At 29.3% G+C, this 22,317-nt stretch overlaps 3 protein-coding genes across 17 annotated transcripts in view; 1 reads left to right on the top strand and 2 right to left on the bottom strand.

Annotated features, from left to right (window-relative positions):
- unk (RING finger protein unk) overlaps positions 1–12,505 on the top strand; it is a 31,606-nt gene extending 19,101 nt beyond the window's left edge. For all 9 annotated transcript variants that reach the window (XM_089174496.1, XM_015334152.2, XM_015334151.2 and 6 more), the window contains 2 exons: positions 54–215; positions 497–12,505. In XM_089174496.1, the coding sequence (XP_089030622.1) occupies positions 54–215; positions 497–652 (318 nt within the window). In that variant the 3' untranslated portion in view covers positions 653–12,505. The remainder of the gene's footprint in view (positions 1–53; positions 216–496) is intronic.
- LOC149031849 (COP9 signalosome complex subunit 5-like) lies at positions 7,777–17,528 on the bottom strand. 7 transcript variants are annotated; one of them, XM_089174502.1, is made up of 6 exons: positions 17,438–17,528; positions 16,924–17,094; positions 16,734–16,804; positions 16,570–16,643; positions 16,296–16,490; positions 7,777–14,613 (listed from the first exon to the last, which is right to left on the bottom strand). In XM_089174502.1, the coding sequence occupies exons 2-6, from the start codon at positions 17,073–17,075 to the stop codon at positions 14,188–14,190; spliced, it is 918 nt and encodes a 305-aa protein (XP_089030628.1). In that variant the 5' UTR covers positions 17,076–17,094; positions 17,438–17,528; the 3' UTR covers positions 7,777–14,187. The 7 variants fall into 7 exon arrangements, with proteins under 7 accessions (XP_089030628.1, XP_089030629.1, XP_089030623.1 ...); XM_089174503.1 differs by having other exon boundaries at positions 16,734–16,787; XM_089174497.1 differs by having other exon boundaries at positions 16,570–16,804.
- A 3,341-nt stretch (positions 17,529–20,869) lies between these two features.
- LOC149031848 (uncharacterized) lies at positions 20,870–21,727 on the bottom strand. Its single transcript, XM_089174494.1, has one exon. The coding sequence runs from the start codon at positions 21,725–21,727 to the stop codon at positions 20,870–20,872; it is 858 nt and encodes a 285-aa protein (XP_089030620.1).
- Between the last annotated feature and the right edge of the window lie 590 nt (positions 21,728–22,317).

The following is a 22,317-nucleotide window of genomic DNA, read 5'->3' as shown; positions in this document are numbered from 1 at the left end:
GAGAGAGAGAGAGAGAGCGAAACAATGAACTTTGTTATTTTGATCGTTCTTAGGCTTTATTGCAAGTAAAAGCATTACGTGTTGAAAATGAAGCAGCCAGTGGTGGTCCATATTTGCATACATTGAGAAGAACTAGTGAACTCAGATCACTTTCAATAGCAACATTAAAATCAATTCAATCGCAACTTCGTTCGGATCTTGAAGAAATAGATAAGGTAAAACAAAGTTGTTGTTATTGTGACTCGATTGACTGGTATATGGAACATTATTTCAATTAGTATTAATATTGATATTATCATAATGTACGTAAAATAGTATTTATATCAGTATTTATGCATACACGATTTAACATCAATAATGGCGTTAAAACAAAAATGTGAACATTTTGTAAATTTCTACTTATCAGTAATGATTGATCAGGAGGAAGTTATTTATTTGTATGTAGCGTGAATTATTTCATGAAACAATATAGGTACTTCGGCTTTTGCCATTCCAGGTGCTGTACAGAGAAACTGCAGCGAAGTGCATGGTTTGTGAAGAACAAAATCGTACTGTAACTCTTGCTTGTAATCACTACGTGGTATGCTCAACATGCGCTCCAAATCAGCGTGAGTGCCCGTATTGCCAGACACCAGTTGTCTCTACAAGTTAGGTCCGAAATTTTCATTGGAATAATCCCATTGTTAATATTTGCACTTTTTGCTTGTAAAACGTATTTCTTAAGAATATCATAAAAATAGTATATCAAAATTGAATACATTTTCAATTGGATACAATGGAAAAGCAAATACATGCTTTTTACACTGTTATAATAATTACTTATGAGAACTATAATATCACAGTAATAATTGATGCAACGTACATAGTTTTTCTATCTTACCAAAGTAAACGTTGATATTGCATGCACAAAATATTCCATGTACAATATTATGCATGGAAACTGTAGTTACATGATATATTTTTTAAACTATGACATTGACAGTACACGTTTCTTTTATTATTACATTTTTTTTTTCAAAAGTATAGACGTTTTTTCATTCAAAAGACAGTCCACCAATATATATATACATATATATATATATATTATACTAGCAGTATGCTAGATGTGTAGTTGAGATTTGTATAACACACAAGTATATGTAATAGTTACAGAACATTTAATATTGAAACATTGTAATCACGATAATGGACAAAGATTTGGGACCCTAAAAATATATATTTATTTAAAAAAAAAAAAATAATAATATAAAACTAAGCGCAACAAATATATCCCAATTAGGATATCAATGGAAGGGATTCTTCTTCTTTTCTTAATGCTGAGCTGTTATACGTATGTCGTAAAAAATAATACTTCTATAATACTGTATTTTAAAGTATGTATTTAGGATTTTTCAATTGACCTCTGTACTGATTATAAGTATTAACAAATTTTATATTTTTGGTTGAGGAAGTAACGATGATAAATGTTATATATTAGAGTCACATAATATTATGTAAATTTTTACATATATAGAAAATAATACAATTTCTTACAATAACAAACAGAAAAAAAAAACAAACAAAAAATCGTAAAAATGGGACTTTAAATATTTATCTAAAAAAAAAAAAAAAAAAAAAGTACAAGTTATATATGTTTTGCTATATTACAAATGTGAATATCTTTATTTAACATAGTTATTTAATAAATATTAATTTCTTTATTCTTTTTTTTTTGTTTTTTTTGTTTTTTTTTTTTTGTATATTTTATACACAATAAAAAAAAAGTAAAGTTACATTTTATGTAGAAAATTTTTCTATTTTGAATACATTTGGATAAATTAAGAAAAAACAAAACAAACAAAAAATAATAATAATTTAATTTTATATGAATGTGCTTTTTTTTTCTCATTTAATAATGATTAACATAAAGTATAGCATGTACAATAAATGTTTTATGCTTTATCTATAGAAAACAACATTTAGATAGGTATATTTAACGTAACAGTAGTACGCTCATTACGAAGATTATTATTATTATTATTATTATTATTATTATTATTATTATTATTATTATTATTATTATTATTATAATATTATTAGTATAAAATAGTTATAAAGAGAATCATCTTCAATAATGATTACATTACATTACATTAAACTCAATTTTGTGTTTATACATTTGACATTTTAGCTGTAAGAAGAATATTAGGATAATACTTAGGATTTTTCAATTTAATCAAAAAGAAAAAAATAATAATAATAATTGATATTTATATAATAGAAAGAGAAGAAGAACAAGTAAATTGTGACGTACGTGTGACAGCTTGTTGGCATGAAATTAATAAACATGCCAGAGTTAGTTTTTCTACATAAGGACGTCTAATGTGCGTCGTCTACTTTACTACTACCGGCTCTATGAAATATTTCATTTTTAACAATGCAGTTGTTGATGATCTTCATGGAAAATAACACTATTCATTCAAGATGAAAAAAAAAAACAAAACAAAACAAAAAGAAGAATTAAATTTTGCCTAAGATATATAAATGACTAGAAGTTAGATAGGAATGATATACTATTTTTTTCCTCATAGACATAAAATGTTATTATTATAATAATCAATTTTGAAGACTATTATTATTATTATTATTATTATTATTATTTAAAGATTATAAAAATTATTATAAAATAATTTTTAAAAATGTATAATACCAATACAAAAAATTGCACATTGAAAACAATAACTTTTTTTTTCCTTTTTTTTTTTTTTCTTTTCAGCTTGGGTTTTTATTTACTTTTTTTTTTTTTTTTTTTTTTTTTTTTTTTTTTACAGTCAAATCTAACTTTAATTATATTTTCAAAGCGAATTAGTACTTTGTTATTATTAATCAAAATTAATTTTGAAAAGGGTATTATAAATCAATTTTATACTTAATTATTTAATTATTTAACTTTCATCATTAAATAAATTGTTTATTTTATTCTTTTTTTATTTTTTTTCCAATTACACATTCATAGTTTAGTATTGAACAATGAGGCCAAAAAGAAAAGAAATAAATGTTTTATTAGGTGCGTTTTTATTGCAAATTATTAATATTCAGATATTATAGATGTTATTAAAAAAAAAAACAACAACAACAACAAAAATACTTTTTTTTAATGGTATAAACGGTCTAAAAAATAGTATTTAAAAATTATGAGAGAGAGAGAGAGAGAGAGAGAGAGATAAAAAAAAAAAAGATCAAATATTTTTTTATTAATAAAAATCGCCTGGAAAAAAAAAACGAAAAAAAAAAAAATAAAGGCATTTTTAAAAATGATAATAAACAACATTCACTTAATAATATAAATACAGATATTTTTTCTATAATGTCTAAATGTTTTTTTTTGTTATTTTTTTGGACCGTATATACCATGACATTTGCAAAATATCATTGCGATTTAAATCCGTTTAGCACTGTAATAATGCATTTTTATTATGTTTATTTAGTGCATTCTTTATAAGTACAACAATCATTTCAAAATGTGAAAAGTTATATATAATTCCTCCATATATTTATAATATAAAGATTTCGATTTTTAAAATCAATATTAGCAATTATTAATGTTATGTAATTGCATATACATGTAAAATATTACGCATGACTGTTAACTTAGAATAAATAACAAAAAAAAAAACAAAAAAAAAAACAAAAACAAAACAACAGACAAATTATTCATAGAGAGTACTTATAAAGAATGCTGGGATTGTCAGCTTTCCGTGATCGAAAATAATTTTGTTTCTTTTTCAACACAATTAGATGATTTTTTATGTTTAAAATATATTGCACTATATTAATCCACAAAATATAATATTTAAATATATACATATATATATATTAATTATAAATATAAAAATATCATTTTATTTTGCATTTTGTAAAGAAAATAATAATAATAATAACACGATCGCGTAAAGTTGAAAATTTTAGGAAAATTATTCCTAAATATATTTATGAATATAATAAATAATTACGATATATACTATTTTACTTATAACAATAATATGAATAAAATATAATTAATCAAAGCATAAATTATATTATGAAAACAACAAATTTAGCTACAAAATAGGATAATAGGAAAGTAACAAAATACATGAGTAGCTGATGATATATTGTGTACTAAAAAAAAAAAAAAAACAAAACAATTGAATATTTATATATACTGCTGTCCCGTTTGTTGGTTTGTCTGTCTGTCTGTCTGTCTTTAATCTTCATTTTTCTTGCCTCTTGTATATATCAGAATGCTATAAAGAATCATCAATAATATCACATTAAAAAAGTGCAGTTAAATTAATATCATTTACAATATTCTGATAATTTGTAACTTTTCTATTTCATATTTCACCTAACATTAATAATATCATTTTTAATACGTTCGTCGTCCAGCTCGTTTCGGTTGAGTTTCTCGTCAGGCCCAAAATTTCACTATCGGCGCGCATACATAACGTAAAGAAGCGATAAGTAGAAATATCAACAATGCACACAACCCGAGTATTATGGTTATATTATATTATTATTCAAAAGGAAATTGTCGCTTTCCACCTACGTCGAGCAGAAAAAATGTGTACTCACCGTGGGCAGTAAATAAGAAAGCCTCAGAGTACATGTAATTATTGGCTGAGGCAAAGCCGAGGTCAAAAAACATGTGCTCTGAGACATTTCTTACTTTACCTCCCTAGGTGAATAATATACTATTATTTACCGAAAATAATTTTGTTTTGAAATGTGAAAAGTTTGTCCAACTAAAAATACTATAACTTCAACAAAAAGAGCGTCACCGTATACGGTGACGGGGGCCCCCAGTGAAGCATACCCCGTCTCCGGTATACGGTGCCATGGCGACGAACGTGTTAAGATATAAAAGTATTTATATTATACTCTTCATACTTAACACGTTCGTCGCCCAGCCTGTTTCGGTTGAGTTTCTCGTTAGGCCCAAAATGTGACTGTCGGCGCGCCTACGTAACGTAAAGAAGCGCTAAGTAGAAATATCAACAATGCAAACCGAGTATTATGGTTATATTATATTATTATATTTTATTTACCGAAAATAATCAAATATAAAATAGTATATTACCCACCTAGGGACGTAAAGTAAGAAATGTCTCAGATTACATGTAATTGTGCTCTGAGGCTTCCTTATTTACTGCCCATGGTGAGTATACATTTTTTCTGCTTGACGTAGGCGGAAAGGGGCAACTTCGTTTTGAACAGCGGCAGAAAAGTTGACGCTTTTTGCCCGGAGGGAAGAAAATATCGTTTATTTATCAAAAATAATCAAATATCAAACTATCTTTTATTTACCGAAAATAATTCTGTTTGTGAAATGTGAAAAGTTTGTCCAACTAAAAATACTATAACTTCAACAAGAAGAGCGTCACCGTATACGGTGACGGGGGCCCCAGTGAAGCATACCCCGTCTCCGGTATACGGTGCCATGGCGACGAACGTGTTAAGATATAAAAGTATTTATATTATACTCTTCATACTAAAAAGTTGCAATTTTTGTCTCTTTCTTTTTTCTTTTTTTTACTTTACTATATGCACAGATACAGAATATTTGCCAATTATACAGCAATTTCTATCATAGTAATTCTTAATTTGACAATATAATATCTATTTAACATTGATTTGTTTGTGAAGCTTTGTATATGCTAAAAGTAGGCGTATGCAAGAAAATAAGTAGCATTTCATGAATAAAATCTTATTTTAACGCGTGTGTAATGTAAAAATACAATGCACAACTAATTCATTTTTCAAATTATCAGCTGCATTGAAATTTTCTAATTGAATGCCATTTTTTGATAAAAAAAACATCATGTAAATTACTATCTTTGTATATTTCTTATATACTGCACACAAAAAAACCAACAATAGGGCAGACAAAATTAAACAATATATTTTTGACAAGATACAATAATACAAATGCAAACGTTACATGCGCTGTTTTGTGCAAATGATTCTTCTACTGTTTAAAAAAAAAAAAAACATTGGAACAGAACCATATTGTGATATTTGTTTGTGAACTAGTTGGACATTTATACACATACATTGCATGTTATTTAATATGCAAGACGTATATTTAATAGAAAGCAGATGGGTTCTTTAATATAGAAGAAGAATTATCTGTGCACACCAGGCAACAAAACACATAATCACTAGAATATTGTACAATAATAAATTCTGTAAAATAGTAGTATGAAATACTTAAAGAAGAAATTTGATGAACAAATTTACCGAATTTATGTTATATATATATATATATATATATATATATATATATATATATATATATTTAATACAAACAATTACTAGCTATATATTTGTAGCATTTTTATTTGCTTATAATTTTGATATTAAAACTATTCAATTATCTACCACGTAACAATATTGATCTAAAATTAGACATATTTATTTGCATTAGTCATTGTGTCCAATGTTTATGGAATCATTTAATATTTATTTTATAATGAAACAAACAGCAACACATTCATGATTCAATGTAAAATGTTCTGTATATTTTACTAAGTTATGTGTATCTTTAAAAATTCATATTTCTGCCTACCGAGATATCACAAAACTGCTTAGATAGAAAACAATAATATTTGTCATTTCTATGATATGATGATTTTTTCAAATATATCCAAGAAATTATTCAAGTTTTATGGATTAAATATAATTTATATCAAAATAGATATTAACACAATTAATATCTAAGCATTTTTGTGAATAATACGAGGTAACAATGGCTGTATTACTGTGATTCTATAATATTATTCTTTGCTTGCAATTAAACTCATTCATTCATTCAGTATGTTGACATTTGCACAAAATTCAGTATAATATCACAAAATATGAACAGACAAAATTTTCTAATATTGTATACACACTGATTTAATTACACAATGATGTGTATTTTTGTAATTACTTCCAAATTATACGTAGATTGAAACTTAAATAATGGCAACTATTTATTTACAACCGATACAAAAGAGTTACATGTTTGCACCTGTTACTGTCCTTCAAAGTAGTCACCAGCGTTGTGCAGAACCCGTTGCCAGCGATTTAGAAAGCGTAGTATACCGTCAGCAGAGCCTGTTTTGTTGATGGTGCGAATGGAGAGGTCTACTGCCCATGTCTCCTCCAGTGTTACAATACGACGTAAGAAAGCCTCTCATTCGCGCTCATAACACTCCAAGTGCGTCTGAACAGTATCGTAATGCATCCATTTCTGCATTTCCGTCAATTCATGCGGAACCCATTGTGGCATTCGCTTCAGAACTGTTCCAGAGATTCGTCAGGCAGTAGACCGCTCCATTTGCATCATCAACAGAACAGGCTCTGCTAACGGGTTCTACACAACGCTGGTGACTACTTTAAAGGACAGAAACAGGAGCAAACATGTATCGGTTGTGAATAAATAGTTGTCACTATTTAAGTTCCAACTTTCGTATATATACGTAGAACGTTCCTTCATAAATTGGTAATATTAACGTTAATGATAATATAACGTAGTTATGTCATTCTTTTTACTGTATATGAAAATTGTTTGAATTGATGAAACTTTAATGTCTTACTCATTTGCAGGACATTTTTATTTATGATTTTTAATTAATTAAAATAATAATAAATTAGTTTTATATCGTTTTAACAAAATTTAAAGAGCTAATATAAAAATAATTACAATAGTAATAATATTTTATTATTACTTATCTTAATTTATGTAAATATGTACTCTCTGTGGCTATTAATCGCTTCATTCTATTTGATTTCAATATTGCTTAGTGAATTTATTTTTGAAAATAACAAAATTTCAATTTATAAAACATCACAATCATTCATATCTTTATATTTTTACCGATAAAAAAAATGGCGTTTAGTAGGAATTAGAGAATTACGGGTAGAAAAATGTGTTTTTGAAATTTTAGTTATTATGCAATATACTTTCTTTGTAATAAATTTGAATGAAATAAAGAAATAAAAAAACAAGTGAAATTAATGTCGAGCACAAAAGAAAAAAGAAAAAGAGGAAAATAAACTGTAAACGGTGCCATTATGTGTGAGCAGGTTTTTGGAAGTAATAATAAAGCTACATTATTTGTGAAATCAATGTAATCTATTAATATTTGTCATTTCTATAGTTAATTCTGCATCTCTAAATATTTTGAAAAAGTTTTCATACTATTATTGCTTATTTTTCATTTGTATTGAAATATATAGTATAACATATATTATATAGTATAGTATAAAATAATATAATAGAGTGTATACGTGCGTGCGTGTATGTTTTTATATATATATACGTAGTTTGGAACTTAAATAGTGGCAACTATTTATTCACAACCGATACAAAAGAGTTACATGTATTCTCCTGTAACTGTCCTTTAAAGTAGTCACCAGCATTGTGTAGAACCCGTTAGCAGAGCCTGTTCTGTTGAAGGTGCGAATGGAGCGGTCTACTGCCCATGTCTAATCCAGTGTTACGATACGGCATAAGAAAGCCTCTCATTCGCGCTCATAGCACTCCAAGTGCGTCTGAGCAGCGTCGTAACGCATCCATTTCTGCATTTTCGTCAATTCATGCGGAACCCATCGTGGCATTCGCTTCAGAACTGTTCCAGAGGTTCGACAGGCAGTAAACCGCTCTATTCGCACCATCAACAGAACAGGCTCTGCTAACGGGTTCTACACAACGTTGGTGACTACTTTGAAGGACAGTAACAGGTGCAAACATGTAACTCTTTTGTATCGATTGGCACTATTTAATTTCCAACCTAGGTAATTAATCAAATTTCTTCTGATTTTAGAAATGCGGAATTACATAGAAATACCCATTGAAATATTTTACTATTCTTACAATTTAATGACAAGATGGTCTTCCGGTACAATAATGTTTGCGTAGCCTAAAGTTCAACTCACAGAGCAATGTGAAAAAGATTAAAAAAGAAAAATTGATAAATTATAATCCTAAGCTTAACAAATACATCGTTTTCTGCAAGTGCAATGTCACGAGTTTAAACATATTCAAGAAAGAGAAAATATATTCATATTATGTAGTTGATAACATTTAAGACGATATGATGATATGTGCTATTTCTAATATAATAAATTTTAATAATGCATATTTTACTGTCATATGCGACATTAAAAAACGTTGTACGAATGAATGTGATGCTGTTTTTTTTAAGAGTTGATATAGCTTCGTTTTATGTTTCTCTTTGTGATTTGAATTTGTATTGAAATCACAGAGATGATTCGAAAAATTTTCTAAATAATTATATTTGTATTACAAAGTAGAGCTATATAGAATGCAGTTAAATAATGAAAATATTAAAACTTGTAGAAGTTTCTTGTTTCAAAAACTTTACATTTCAAAATAAAATAATCAATATATATATATATATAAATATATATATTTAATCATTTTTGCATAATAACAGAGTTAATATTGACTTTCAACAATATCTTAACAGAGTTTGTTTTTTAATTGATAACGCGTTTTTATTTTATTTACATATGAAAAAAAAAAAAAATAACAAGAATTTTGTACGTATGAATTAATTGATGAAATAGTAGCTAACGTGTATACAACACTTCACTTGTGCAACTGATCTTTTCAATTGACTAAATTGTTAACGTTCTGATTGTCAATTCTATTTTTCTAGCCCAAACTTCAAAATACATTTTTGTGTAATTATTTCTAAAATAAGAAGTTTTTTCAATGTATTGCATAACAAATGCTTATTAAATTAATAATTTGTCATGTAATCTATGTACAACAGAAATGTTCAAAATTGGTATACATAGGGCCTATTGCCCTAATCTTCATTCATTTTGTTCTTTCTCTAACATAAATGAATTCTTACTTTCACCATATTCAGCACTTTCCTAAGTTTGTTTTTGCTATTGTTATATTATAACAATTACTGTATTTACTGTTTAATATAGATTGCGAATTATGATATTTAAAAATGATTAAGAAGTAAGAATATTTGAATGTGGGTGGGTGTGAGGGGTTGAGGGCAACAATGAGCAACATTATTTCTCCTTCAAGTAAAACTTACAATTAGTACATCTCTAATGTGTACAATATTGGTTAAATTTATGTAAATATTATTAATACAGTATATTATTGAACGTATGAACCTGCTATTCAAAGAAATTATAGCGAATAATGGATTGAAAATATTTTTAAATGCAAGTAATTGGGGAAAAAAGAACAATAGCATAGAAAAAAATTAAACAAATTTTTAAGTGGTCACTTCTGGTTGAGATATTTATAGATATGCATTTTATATGACTGTTATTCATTCTAAACTCATATGATCAACTACTTTTTGTATCATTCGGATTTTATACGTTTCTAAAAAATTTTCATTACTAAGTAATTTCATATGTATAATGTACAGCTATAGCTATTGATAATGCACCAATGGATTTTACATCAGTAAAGAAAGATTTCCTTTCCATTAATCTTACAATATATAAACAAAATGAAATAATTTGTTCAGAAGTATTCATATTGTATTTGAAACATGACAATGAATCAGAACAATATCTTGATGAACATATAGAAGTAATGGCCCATCGTTATAGTTAATTAAAATAGCCATAAAACAACTGTGCATAATTCTCAATTCATATAAATATTGATTTTTTACTAAACTCGATCATTACTAAAATACTGAATTGAGAATCATGCATTTATGATCAACTGAAAATTAGTTATCATTGATTTAATAATCACTTACTCAGCATATACTCATATATTTATAACTGATACATAATTATACTTTCTGTATATGAATTAAAACATTATATATATATATATATATATATATATATATATATATATATATATATATATATATATATATATAATAAGATAGAAGAGGAAAGGGAATCTTCTATTACTGTGAAATTCAGCAATTTAATAATTGCTAGTGTACACAACTTGCTATTATAATGTCATTAAATAATCAACCCACAAAATATATTTGATTAATGATATATAGAAGATGACCGATTTTGCAAAATAGTATTGTCGTGGGTGCTAACAAAATAGTTAAAATTAAAACTTTAGAGATGATCATAATACAATTGAAAATTTAAGATCTTAAAAAAAGTGTATAATACTATTACACTTACATAATTTCTATATACATATATATATATAATTCCATGCGCTCTGTGTCGTGATTACAAATGATTGATAATTTTGATCAAATTCAATTGAATTATTTTCTTGACGATTTTAAATTATGTCAAATGTTTGTATACGTGAAATTTTGAGTAATTGTAAGTAAAACTTATCTCATTAATTATTCATTTTGTATTGTGTTTCTGTGACATCAAATTCATTCGTGTTTACACACTGAACATACATATATATATATATAACATACAATGAATTTTTATACATGTGTACGATAAAATAGCAGTAGAAATTTACAAAGAAATAATGTTATTAGATTTTCCTGCACGCGCCGCCATCGTGCATAGTTCTATGTTTTACTAATTTATTTAATATTAATAGTTTTTTAAAATTTGATCAAAAATAATAGATGTTATTAATATAAATATACTGCAGCTATTTTGTAAACTATGTCTACTTAAAAGTAATTTTATTTTTCGAATTTTAAAGCAATAAATATTCGTTTTCATGAGTAATAAAGCTTGTCTGCATTTATGTATTTATATACACAATATATTATATTACAACAAAATTATTATTACAAAAGATTGCTTCTGTAATGCTTGCTACATTAGCAAAATTCAATTTACACAAACAATCTTTTTTTTTTTTGAATCTTCCAAATATTAATAGTATTGAATCTTTGAATAATTTTTTCATTTCCTACTAACATTTTTCAAATGAAAGTGTCTATTAAGAAAAACTTTTGAGGTAGGTTACTAATTGTTATTTCAATGGAAAATTGAATAATCGGCATAAAAAATATATATTTATAAAAAATGCATAAATTCATTAAAAATTAATATAAATTGCATTTCGTCTTAACTCTAAGAGAATATTACTTTATTTTACTTATTCTCAAAGAAAATAATTCAAAAAAATGCTTTATTCCGAGAATTTTAATATTTTTTCAAACAGTGATTGTTTAAGTGACCTACTAAAAGTATATTATGTATATTTCATAATAAAAATGAAAACTGTAACGGTCTCATAGAAGAGCACATGCGATATTTCTACATTCCAAATATTAATTTTTCACTTGTGAAGTACAAAAGCACAAAAGCGCTTTACAGCAATTAGAATATTGAAAGATTAAAACCGCATCACAAAATAATGATGTAATTTACAAAAAGTGCGTAACTATAATAATAATTTAATGTTTTATTGTATAACAAAATTACTGCACATAAATGCAGCAAGATTCCTTCATTACCACTTGATAATTGTAGTATATTCTAATAAATGTCAGTACAAATTCAATAATAAAAATAAAAATAAAAATAAAAAAAACACTATTTGAATAAAAAAAAGTTTGAATAAAAAAATAATAACTCGTATTTTTGGCAATACAAAAATTAATAAATATGATAATAGTATAGTAGTTATATGTAACTAAATTAATAAATTTCGTTTTTTAATATTTTGTTTTTTATGACTGAAAATTTATTTATAACAATAATAACTATAATAATGAATAATACAAATACAATAATACTGATATCGATAATAATTATTTTATGGCATACGCGTAATTTGTAGGACGATTCTCATTATTGCTTCTATGCTATTTTTAGGATTAATATATTATAAATATTGTAAATCAATAAATTGAATTAATTCAAAAATAAAGTTATATATTGATATTTTTGTCATTGTCATCACAAAACACGTAAATTATTTTAATATTTAATAAATAGAAATTTCGTGAGTTCTTCCTAGCGTTGGAAGACTAAAATCTGGTTTAAGGCCGGCGATACATGTAAAATAAAAAAAAATCGAATTTTCTTTTTTTTTTCATAAATAGTTAATTTACCATCTGAAAAATATGCCTGTAAATTTTTAGAATTAAATTCGCATTATCTATCGATTAAAAATTTATTTAAGTGCTTCGCCTCAACTCGGCGCTAAACGCGAACGCTAAACTTTGAACGCGTTTTCTCGAAACGACTTTTTTCAAACTGTGCTGAAAGATAACTCAAAAAGGTTTCAACCGATTATTATGAAATTTAGCACACATTTTCTTTATAGTATTAGTTTCTAGTTGAATTTTAAAAATGCTACAAAAATTTTCAAAAATTGCCATTTTTGACCCAAAAACCGTTAAAAAAAGGGTCAAAAATCAGACTTTTTTGTCTGGGTCGTGCCAATTTACGATTTTTTTAACTTTTTAGTTTTTCCTTAGTTCAACTAGAAGATACATGTTTTAAGAACACTCTCCGACACTTTTTTTAAATTTTAGATTGCTGTAACTAAAGCTAAAAATCACCATGATTGATGCGTTTCACCGCGAGGACCTCAGGAGATTAGTTACTACGGCGGCCATTTTGAAAAAAAAAATCAGATTCTTATATTTTAATAAGTAATGAATAAACATGCTGAGTTTCAAAACGATTCATTTATTCCTTTCATTTTAAATAAGCCTCTGAAAAACGGTCAAAATTTAGGCGTTTTCATGTAGCGCCGACCTTAACAATTTCTCAGCCATAAAATTTTATTTGATCGAGAATATAATAAATAGTTTATTCGATTTCTTTGATTTAAACATTTAATAATTATTGTCGGATAAATAATCATGATAACATCCTTTTTATATTTTTTTAACGGGATATTCTATTTTTAACAGAAAGAAGATGTGTTAACTAATTTTAGTTTATTTGGTTTAGAAAAATTCAGAGATCCGGATGAATCCGGTCATTACGGTGATATATAAAGCTTGAGTTAAAACTTTACACTATGTACATACTTTCGAACAGATAAAAAATGTGAAAATATTAGAAATTTTAGATACACCAGGTTTTTTTTTTAAGTATACAGTCTTGTAAGCATATACATTTATATCTTAACAAAATATGAAAAATTACAACTTAAAATAGAAAAACAGTATAAATTACATTGCTTGTATTGCAAATGCATTTATATTTGGCTCTCTCTTTTCACTTAAAATTAACTTATGATGAATGTGAATAAGTAATTTAATCATAATCTATCTTATTCGCTCCAACTTGATTAAATAATCTTTCTTTAATCATTTGTGTCATTAAACCATGTATAATTTCAATTGTAGTTTTAGAGCTATCACGTGCTGCTTGTGTAAGATTTGTTGCTGAATTATCACCTCTACTCGTTCTTTTTACTGTCACTTCAGCTTCTTCTAATTTATTAGATAAATCCAATATTTGTCCTGTAGTATAATCTGTATTTGTTAATAGACTGGAAGAACTAAGAACGCTCACCCAATATTTATTCCATAAAGAATCTAACAATTTTCTATCTAATGATGATATAAAATATGATATTTCTAAAGAATAATATTGATTACAATGTACACCAAAATCTTCGATTTTTTCTAAAGGTATTGTTTGATATTCTGATTTCTCCTTATTAGGATTTTTATAATCCTATAAATTAAGAAAAGTTATTTTAAGATAAGTATATATATATATATATACGTAAGTATATACAGTTGCATGCAAAATTATCCGGCCAAACATCACTTTTTGATTATGTAATATATAAAGGGTGCAAAATGCAAATACAAATTTATCATCGTAAAGTATTTTTCTTTTGTTATAAAACCATGTAATTAGAAAATTATATATAACAATTTATAATTATTTATAACAAGAATAATAATTTTTGGTTTTTCATAAATAACTGGCAAAGCACAAATTTCGCACTATGTATAGAAAAAACTGAAGAAAAAATAATCAGAAATAGTAATAAAAAATAAATATAAGAAATAAATGTTAAATTTTCATCAATATTTGGTAGCCATATCCTTTGTAGCTATTACAGCAGCACATCGGTGAGGCATCGATTCAATCAGTTTAATGATTTTATCTTGACAGATATTTTTCCACTCTTCTTGAACTTTTTCCCCACAAATAATCAGCTTTATTCGCACATGTTTTAGACCCTAATTTTAGTTTTAGCTCTTGCCATTAATGCTCTATGGGATTTAAGTTCGGAGATTGACTTGGCTACTCTAAAACTCGGACTTTTTTCTGGAAAAAAACTGTTGAAGGAGCTTTAATTGATGTTTTGTCTCATTATCCTGCTAAAATATCCATCCTCGTGGCACGTTTTGAGGTGCATAAGGCAGAATTACATATCTAATATGATATCTCTATATTTAATAGAGTCCATTGTGTCTTCAATTTTAAAGATTGGGCCAACGCCTTTCCGAGAAAATGCACCCCATAGCATAATGCTACTTTTTCACCGTGTTTTACAGTGGGTAATTTGATATCTTGAATCATATCTAGTACCTTTTGGTCGTCGAACATATCTCCTAATTCCAATCTGTCCTTCTTATTTTTCTAACTGATAAGTGGTTTTTTAACAACAATAGTGGGACCGAAAAGTCCCACTTCTGTCAACCTTCGTGACACAGTACTTTGACTAATGTCAGCTAAATTATCTTCGCGTAACTCGCATGCATTGATAGCAGCAATTTTTGTTACGTCTGAGATAAACCTTTCTTTTAATTACTCTATCAACACGATTAGTTATTTTTCTTGGTCGCCCAGGATTGCGTTTAGTTTCTAAAGAACCCGTTGTCTTAAATTTAATAATAATATTGTTAACAGTCGATTTTCCGATAGCCAAAATTGTTGATATTTCACGGGAGACTTTTCCTTCATCGTGTAATTTTTATAATTAATTTGCGAATGTTTAGAGAGACGTGCGTTTCGGCATTTTGGCAAAGTGTTACTGATCGTACAATACAGAAAAGACAACAAACTCAATGTTTACATACATTTGCGACTGATAACGTGAACATAGCGAAGTAAATTACATTTTACCTTGATTAATAATACCTTTATAGAACATGACCGGATATTTATGAAAAACCAGAAATTGTCATATTTGTAACAAATAATTGTTAATAGTTATAAACAATATTTAAATGACATATTTCGATGGCATAATAAAAACGCTTTACAATGATATATTTGAGTTTTCATTCTGCATTTAGTAAACCACACTAAATGATTAAATTATGTTTGGTCGGATAATTTTGCATGCAACTGTATAAGATGTATTAGAATCATAATTCTATATAACTTTTGATACGCACTTTTGGATAAGTTCTAAATGCTCCTAAGCAAACTTTACCCGCAGAAATAGTTTGCACAGGATCAATTACAATAGCGACAAATGGATCTTGATAATTTTGATTCATAAGTTGTGTAGCCACATCAATACCAGATAACCAACATCCATAACCTGGATGACTATGATACCAGCCAATAACGTTCTCTAATCTGCCAACCTAAATGGATATTTTATTACATTAAACAAAATACTATGACATTATGCAAGAAACAAAATGATCTTTTTTTCCATTTTACCCGTTTTATATAATCCATATATACAGTCATATATTCATATGCTTGAGCTTGCGCATTAACCCTTGTTTCTGTCCCTTCAACAGGTAATGCAAAAGAATCCATAACAATCATTACATTTCCTAGTACTTTTCCAATCAGAACACCCATTACTTCGTTCTTCTTACCAGAACGTGCGTGCATTAGCATTTTTAACAATGCTAATGCTGAGATTTTAATATCTTTGAAAAAATGAGGACTATATTGAACAAATCCAATGCATTAGAAAAATAAAATAAGATTTCTATACTTAACTATTTCTATATTTAGCATAATGTTAAACTTATGGAAACGTTTATATATTTATATTAGACCTACTTTTTTTCCCATGGCTTAATACACAATATCTCTTGGTTTCGTTGTTTATCAAATTTGTAAATTTCATCACTAGCACTGATTGTTTCAACTTCATTTGACATTTCCCAAGTCTTCTGAGCAATAATACTTTGATCACTGGATGTACTAGCCATTTTTTATTTTCTTGTAAAGCTACAAAATATCACAGATTAAACAAATTATCTTTCACAATTTTAAATAAAAACTATGATAAAATTCATGTTTAATCAAGTTCATCATATATTACATTAAGTATTAGACATTCGCAATAACTTGATTATCATTAAAATTATAAAATTGATATACACATAAGTTCTACGAAATTTACATATTTTATTTATTATAGTTAGCAAACTATTTCTTCTTCTTATAATAATAATAATAAACAATAATTTTTTTAAGTGTAACTTAATTTAAAATAAATTCATACAAATATCTAACACAAACGAGCATTGCAATATAAATTTTCAATAATAAAAAGAAATTATTATCCTACTTTAATTAATTTAAGTTGTTTTCTAAAATTATCAATAATAACGAACTTAACAAACAAAAAATTGAAAAACTAAATCTCTGTACTTCGAATAATGTAGAGGGTTTCTCTATAGTAAAGATAATATTAGACTGAATTTGTTTTATGTTCTTTATTGTTAGGATGCGACTTGCTTTCCTTTGTTGTACACTTCTCAACGGCTACGCACAGACTGTACTCGTCTGGTGACCACACTTGCTAGCGTGGTTCCCTAGCCTTCTAGTAACTTAGATGGCGCGACCATCGGTCGTACCGCTACATTACTCCCTTCGGAGCATTTTTCTTATTACATAAAATGCGAAACTTAAAATTATAGATGTTTACAAGTATATAAAAATATAAAAATATGTAAAGATATATAAAAATATTGCATTATCTCTATCCTAACCTAATAAGTTTTAATTGGTACATACGAATCGGTATTGCAATCTTTTTCGACAAACGCTGGTTTTAGTCTTTCTATAGATACATTTATATGTTTTCCTTTATAGTTAATTTTGAAAATATTATCTGTAAGTCTTTGTATAATTTCGTATGGACCTTCGTAAGGCGCTTCTAATGGTTTTTTTACAGCGTCGACCCTTAAAAATATGTGCGTACATGTATACAGCCTATCCTGAATAAAATGTTTCTTTTTGATATGGTGTGCTGTGGGTATCGGTCTGATTTGCCTTATATGTTGTCTTAATTTTTCTAGGAATATGTGTGGATCTTGTAATAGCTCTTCGCTGAGGAAAAATTCTCCTGGTAGTCTGATGTTTTCACCATATACCAATTCCGCAGCTGAAGCTTTTATATCTTCTTTTAGACTTGTGCGTAGACCAAGGAGCACTGTTGGTAATATTCCTACCCAGTCTTTTTCTTCGTGGCACATTATTGCTGCTTTAAGTGATCTATGCCATCTTTCTATCATTCCATTTGACGCAGGGTGATATGCTGTTGTTCTAATTCTTTTCGCTCCGACTAATTTGGTTAATGCTTCAAATAGTTGACTTTCAAATTGTGTTCCTTGATCAGTTGTAATTGTAATAGGAGAACCAAATCTCGAAATCCACTGCGAATAGAATGTTGTTGCCACTGTATCTGCTGAGGTATCTGGCATTGGAATTGCTTCTGGCCATCGAGTAAACCTATCGATCATAGTTAGGCAGTATCTCATATCTTTAATCGTTGGTAATGGACCTATTATGTCTATGTGCACATGTTCGAAACGTCCTTGTGGTACTTCTATTTTCGAAGGTACCTGTTTGTTATGACGGCTTATTTTGCACTTTTGGCATGCTAAACATGTACTTGACCATTCTGCGATATCTTTGTTCATCTTTGGCCACATGAAGCTTTTTCCTATAAGGTGTTTTGTTACTCTGCCGCTGGGATGTGACAAATTGTGTACGTTCTTAAAAATCTGCCTCCGTAAAGAGACTGGAACGTATGGTCTTATGCTTTTTCCTACTATGTCGCCATATATGTATTTATCAGAGCTATCGAGGAAAATCTTCTGCAGGTTCCATTTTTCTTCTGCCAAAATATTCTTTAGTTCGTCATCCTCTTGTTGCTTTGCCATTAGCTCTTCTGTTGATACTAGGACTGGCATGTCTATGGTTTCCAGTCTTGACATAGCGTCAGCTGCCACATTGTCCTTTCCAGCAACATAAACAATTTTGGAAGTAAACTGTCCTACGTAATCCAACTGTCTGGCTTGTCTTGGGCTTGCTTTGTCCGTATTTTGCTTAAAAGCGTATGACAGTGGTTTATGGTCAGTCTCTATTATTAATTCTCTTCCTTCGACAAAATACCTAAAAAACTTTAAACTTTTATAAATTGCTAATAATTCCCTATCATACACACTATATCTAATTTGCGCTTTTTCTAGTTTCCTTGAGAAATATCCTAGTGGTTCCCATTTGTTATCACAGAATTGTTCTAACACTGCTCCAATTGCGTTATCGGAAGCATCAGTCTTTAATTTTAATATCGCTTTTTCTTTTGGGTATGCCAATAATGTTGCTGTGGCAATTGCTTCTTTGGCTTTTTTGAACGCTTCTTCCGCTGCTTGATTCCATTCTATCAGTCTTTTGTCGTGCTTCTTGGCACCTACCATATATTTGTTAAGTGGATCAAGCCATTCTGCAGCCTTTGGTAAGAACCTCCTATAAAAATTCACTACCCCAAGGAAACGTCGCATATCTGAAACAGTCTTTGGTTTTGTATAGTTTTGTATAGCGTGGACTCGCTCATCCAACGGCGCTATACCCTTATTATCTATCTTATAACCTAAGTAGTTAACGCTATTTTGAAAAAAATTGCACTTTGAAATGTTTATTGTTAGTCCATATTGCCTAAGTCTATTGAATATTGCACGCAGATGTTTTTCATGGGATTCCTTATTTTTAGACGCTACAATTATATCATCTATGTAACAGGCACAAAAATCTAATTTGCTTAATACTATGTTCATAAACCTTTGGAACGTTTGCGCCGCGTTACATAAACCGAAAGGCATCACTGTGTATTCGTACAGACCAAAAGGTGTGATTACCGCTGTTTTTTCTATATCTTCCTCAGCCAACGGAATTTGGTGATATGCTCTAGACAAGTCTATTGTAGAAAATATGTTACAGTCACGAAATTGTTGCGTGACGTCGTGTACATGTGGAATAGGGTACCTGTCTGGTACCGTAACGCTATTTAGTCGCCTATAATCTCCACATGGCCTCCATTCGCCGTTTTTCTTTGGTACCATATGCAGAGGGCTCGCCCATTGACTCTTGGACGGGCGACAGATTCCTTCGTTGACTAGTTGCTGAAATTCGGCTTGTGCGATTCGCAGTTTTTCCGGATTTAGCCTTCTTGCTCTCTCTGCTATTGGAGGACCTTTTGTGATTATATGATGTTTCACCGTGTGGCTGATGGGTTTCTTTGAGGTTGGTTTCGTTAAATCTGCGTACTCCCTAAAAAGTTCTAAATACGGACTATTACAGTTAATGGTCAAAATGGTTGGAACGTCAATACTTACTAATTCTGCTTTCCTAGAAAGCAATGTATTGCCGTCCAACAATTTTTTGTTTCTTAAATCAGGTAATAAATTATAAAAATGCAAGAAATCGGCGCCTATTATTGCTTTAGAAACATTCGCTATAATGAATCTCCATGAAAAATCTCGACGGAGTCCAAGATTTAAGTTTAAAAGTTTTTTTCCGTATGTGTCTATTTCTGCACCATTTGCCGCGTACAACTTACACGTATTGTCTTTGGTTTCACTTATCGAAGTACGTGGAATCACTGAGACGTCTGCACCAGTGTCTATCAGAAAACATGCTCCTGTTCTCCTATCATTTACCATGAGGCGCAGGTTTCTCGTCGCGTCGTCAACTGCCTCTATTTGAGACGCTTGCATTAGTTTTCCGAAGGCTTTCTTTTATCCGGGCCTGTCCACTTGCACGGGGGTCTGCACTTCCACGATTGTTCCGCGAATTTCCAGTGGTAATAACATAGGCCGTCATTGTTTCGGTGTCTGCTTGATGATCGGCTTCTACTTCGGGATCTTCCGCGGAAACTTCGGTACCTTCTTCTGCCGCGCATCAATTTTTCCATCTTCTCTGTTAGTTGCGCGATTTCCCGCTTGATTTCCGCTACCTCGCTGTTGATTGTTGTTTGAGCGGTACTTCTTATTGGCGCTGCTTCAGTAATGGCGGCCGTTTCCGGCAGACGCTCTCTCCCGAGGATCTTGTCACCCATTTCCGCTAACTTTGCAGGTGACGTAATTTCGTCTGCAATGGCGAGGATCTCTTGTATCCTGGTTGGCATCCTTTGCATCCATAACGTTAGGAGCATTTTTTCGCTAACACTATCACCTGCTAGGCGTTTCATTTCTCTCCAAAGTTCGGACGGTTTTTTGTCTCCTAACTCAATTCCCATTAACAATCGCCTTAGCCGTTGTTCGTCGGATTTAGTTAGTCTGTGTATTAAGGCTTCCTTTAAATGTGTATACGTACATTGCTCGGGGGGGGATGCTAAGATGTCGTGTACCTCTCTTATCAGCGTGGTATCCAAATTCCTTATCACCGCTGAAAACTTTACGGCATCCGATTTAACGTTGTACGCCGTGAATTCCTTTTCCAACATTACGAACCATAAATTTGGTTCCTCTTTCCAAAAGGATGGAAGATTTACATTTCTAAATTCACTGGCGTTGACTTCCTTTGTGTCGGTATCGGCACGGGTCACGTTGGCTTCGCTGGTTGATTGTGCCATTGTTCTTCTTTTTATTATTTTTTCTATTTTAGTTTTTGTATTATTTTTTTATTTTTTTACGCGGACGTTCCCGGGTTTCGGCACCAATTTACTGTAGAGGGTTTCTCTATAGTAAAGATAATATTAGACTGAATTTGTTTTATGTTCTTTATTGTTAGGATGCGACTTGCTTTCCTTTGTTGTACACTTCTCAACGGCTACGCACAGACTGTACTCGTCTGGTGACCACACTTGCTAGCGTGGTTCCCTAGCCTTCTAGTAACTTAGATGGCGCGACCATCGGTCGTACCGCTACAATAAAAATACTGTTATCGACATCTGCTGCCTTTGCTTAGAGTTATATTTAAGTATTTCTTGTATAAAAATCAAAGGTAATGACAACAGTAGGTATAAATAAATATTTCAAATTCTATTGGGAGTACATTTAAGTTTCCATCATTTGACAAAAGACTGCGCCACAAGCAAGCTATGTGTGGCTGCCCTGCTCGTCAAGTATCGATTTCCACCGCCAGGCGTGTTCCGATCAAGATAACCAAAGTGTTATCTTTGAGATCTATACACACGATCAGTGAAGCCAGATCGTAAAACAT

The sequence above is a fragment of the Polistes dominula genome, unplaced genomic scaffold (genome assembly GCF_049000335.1).
Source record: "Polistes dominula isolate Pdom_NZ unplaced genomic scaffold, Pdom_raw_medaka contig_68, whole genome shotgun sequence".
NCBI classification, from domain to species: domain Eukaryota; kingdom Metazoa; phylum Arthropoda; class Insecta; order Hymenoptera; family Vespidae; genus Polistes; species Polistes dominula.
This window is presented reverse-complemented; position numbering and strand designations above follow the sequence as displayed.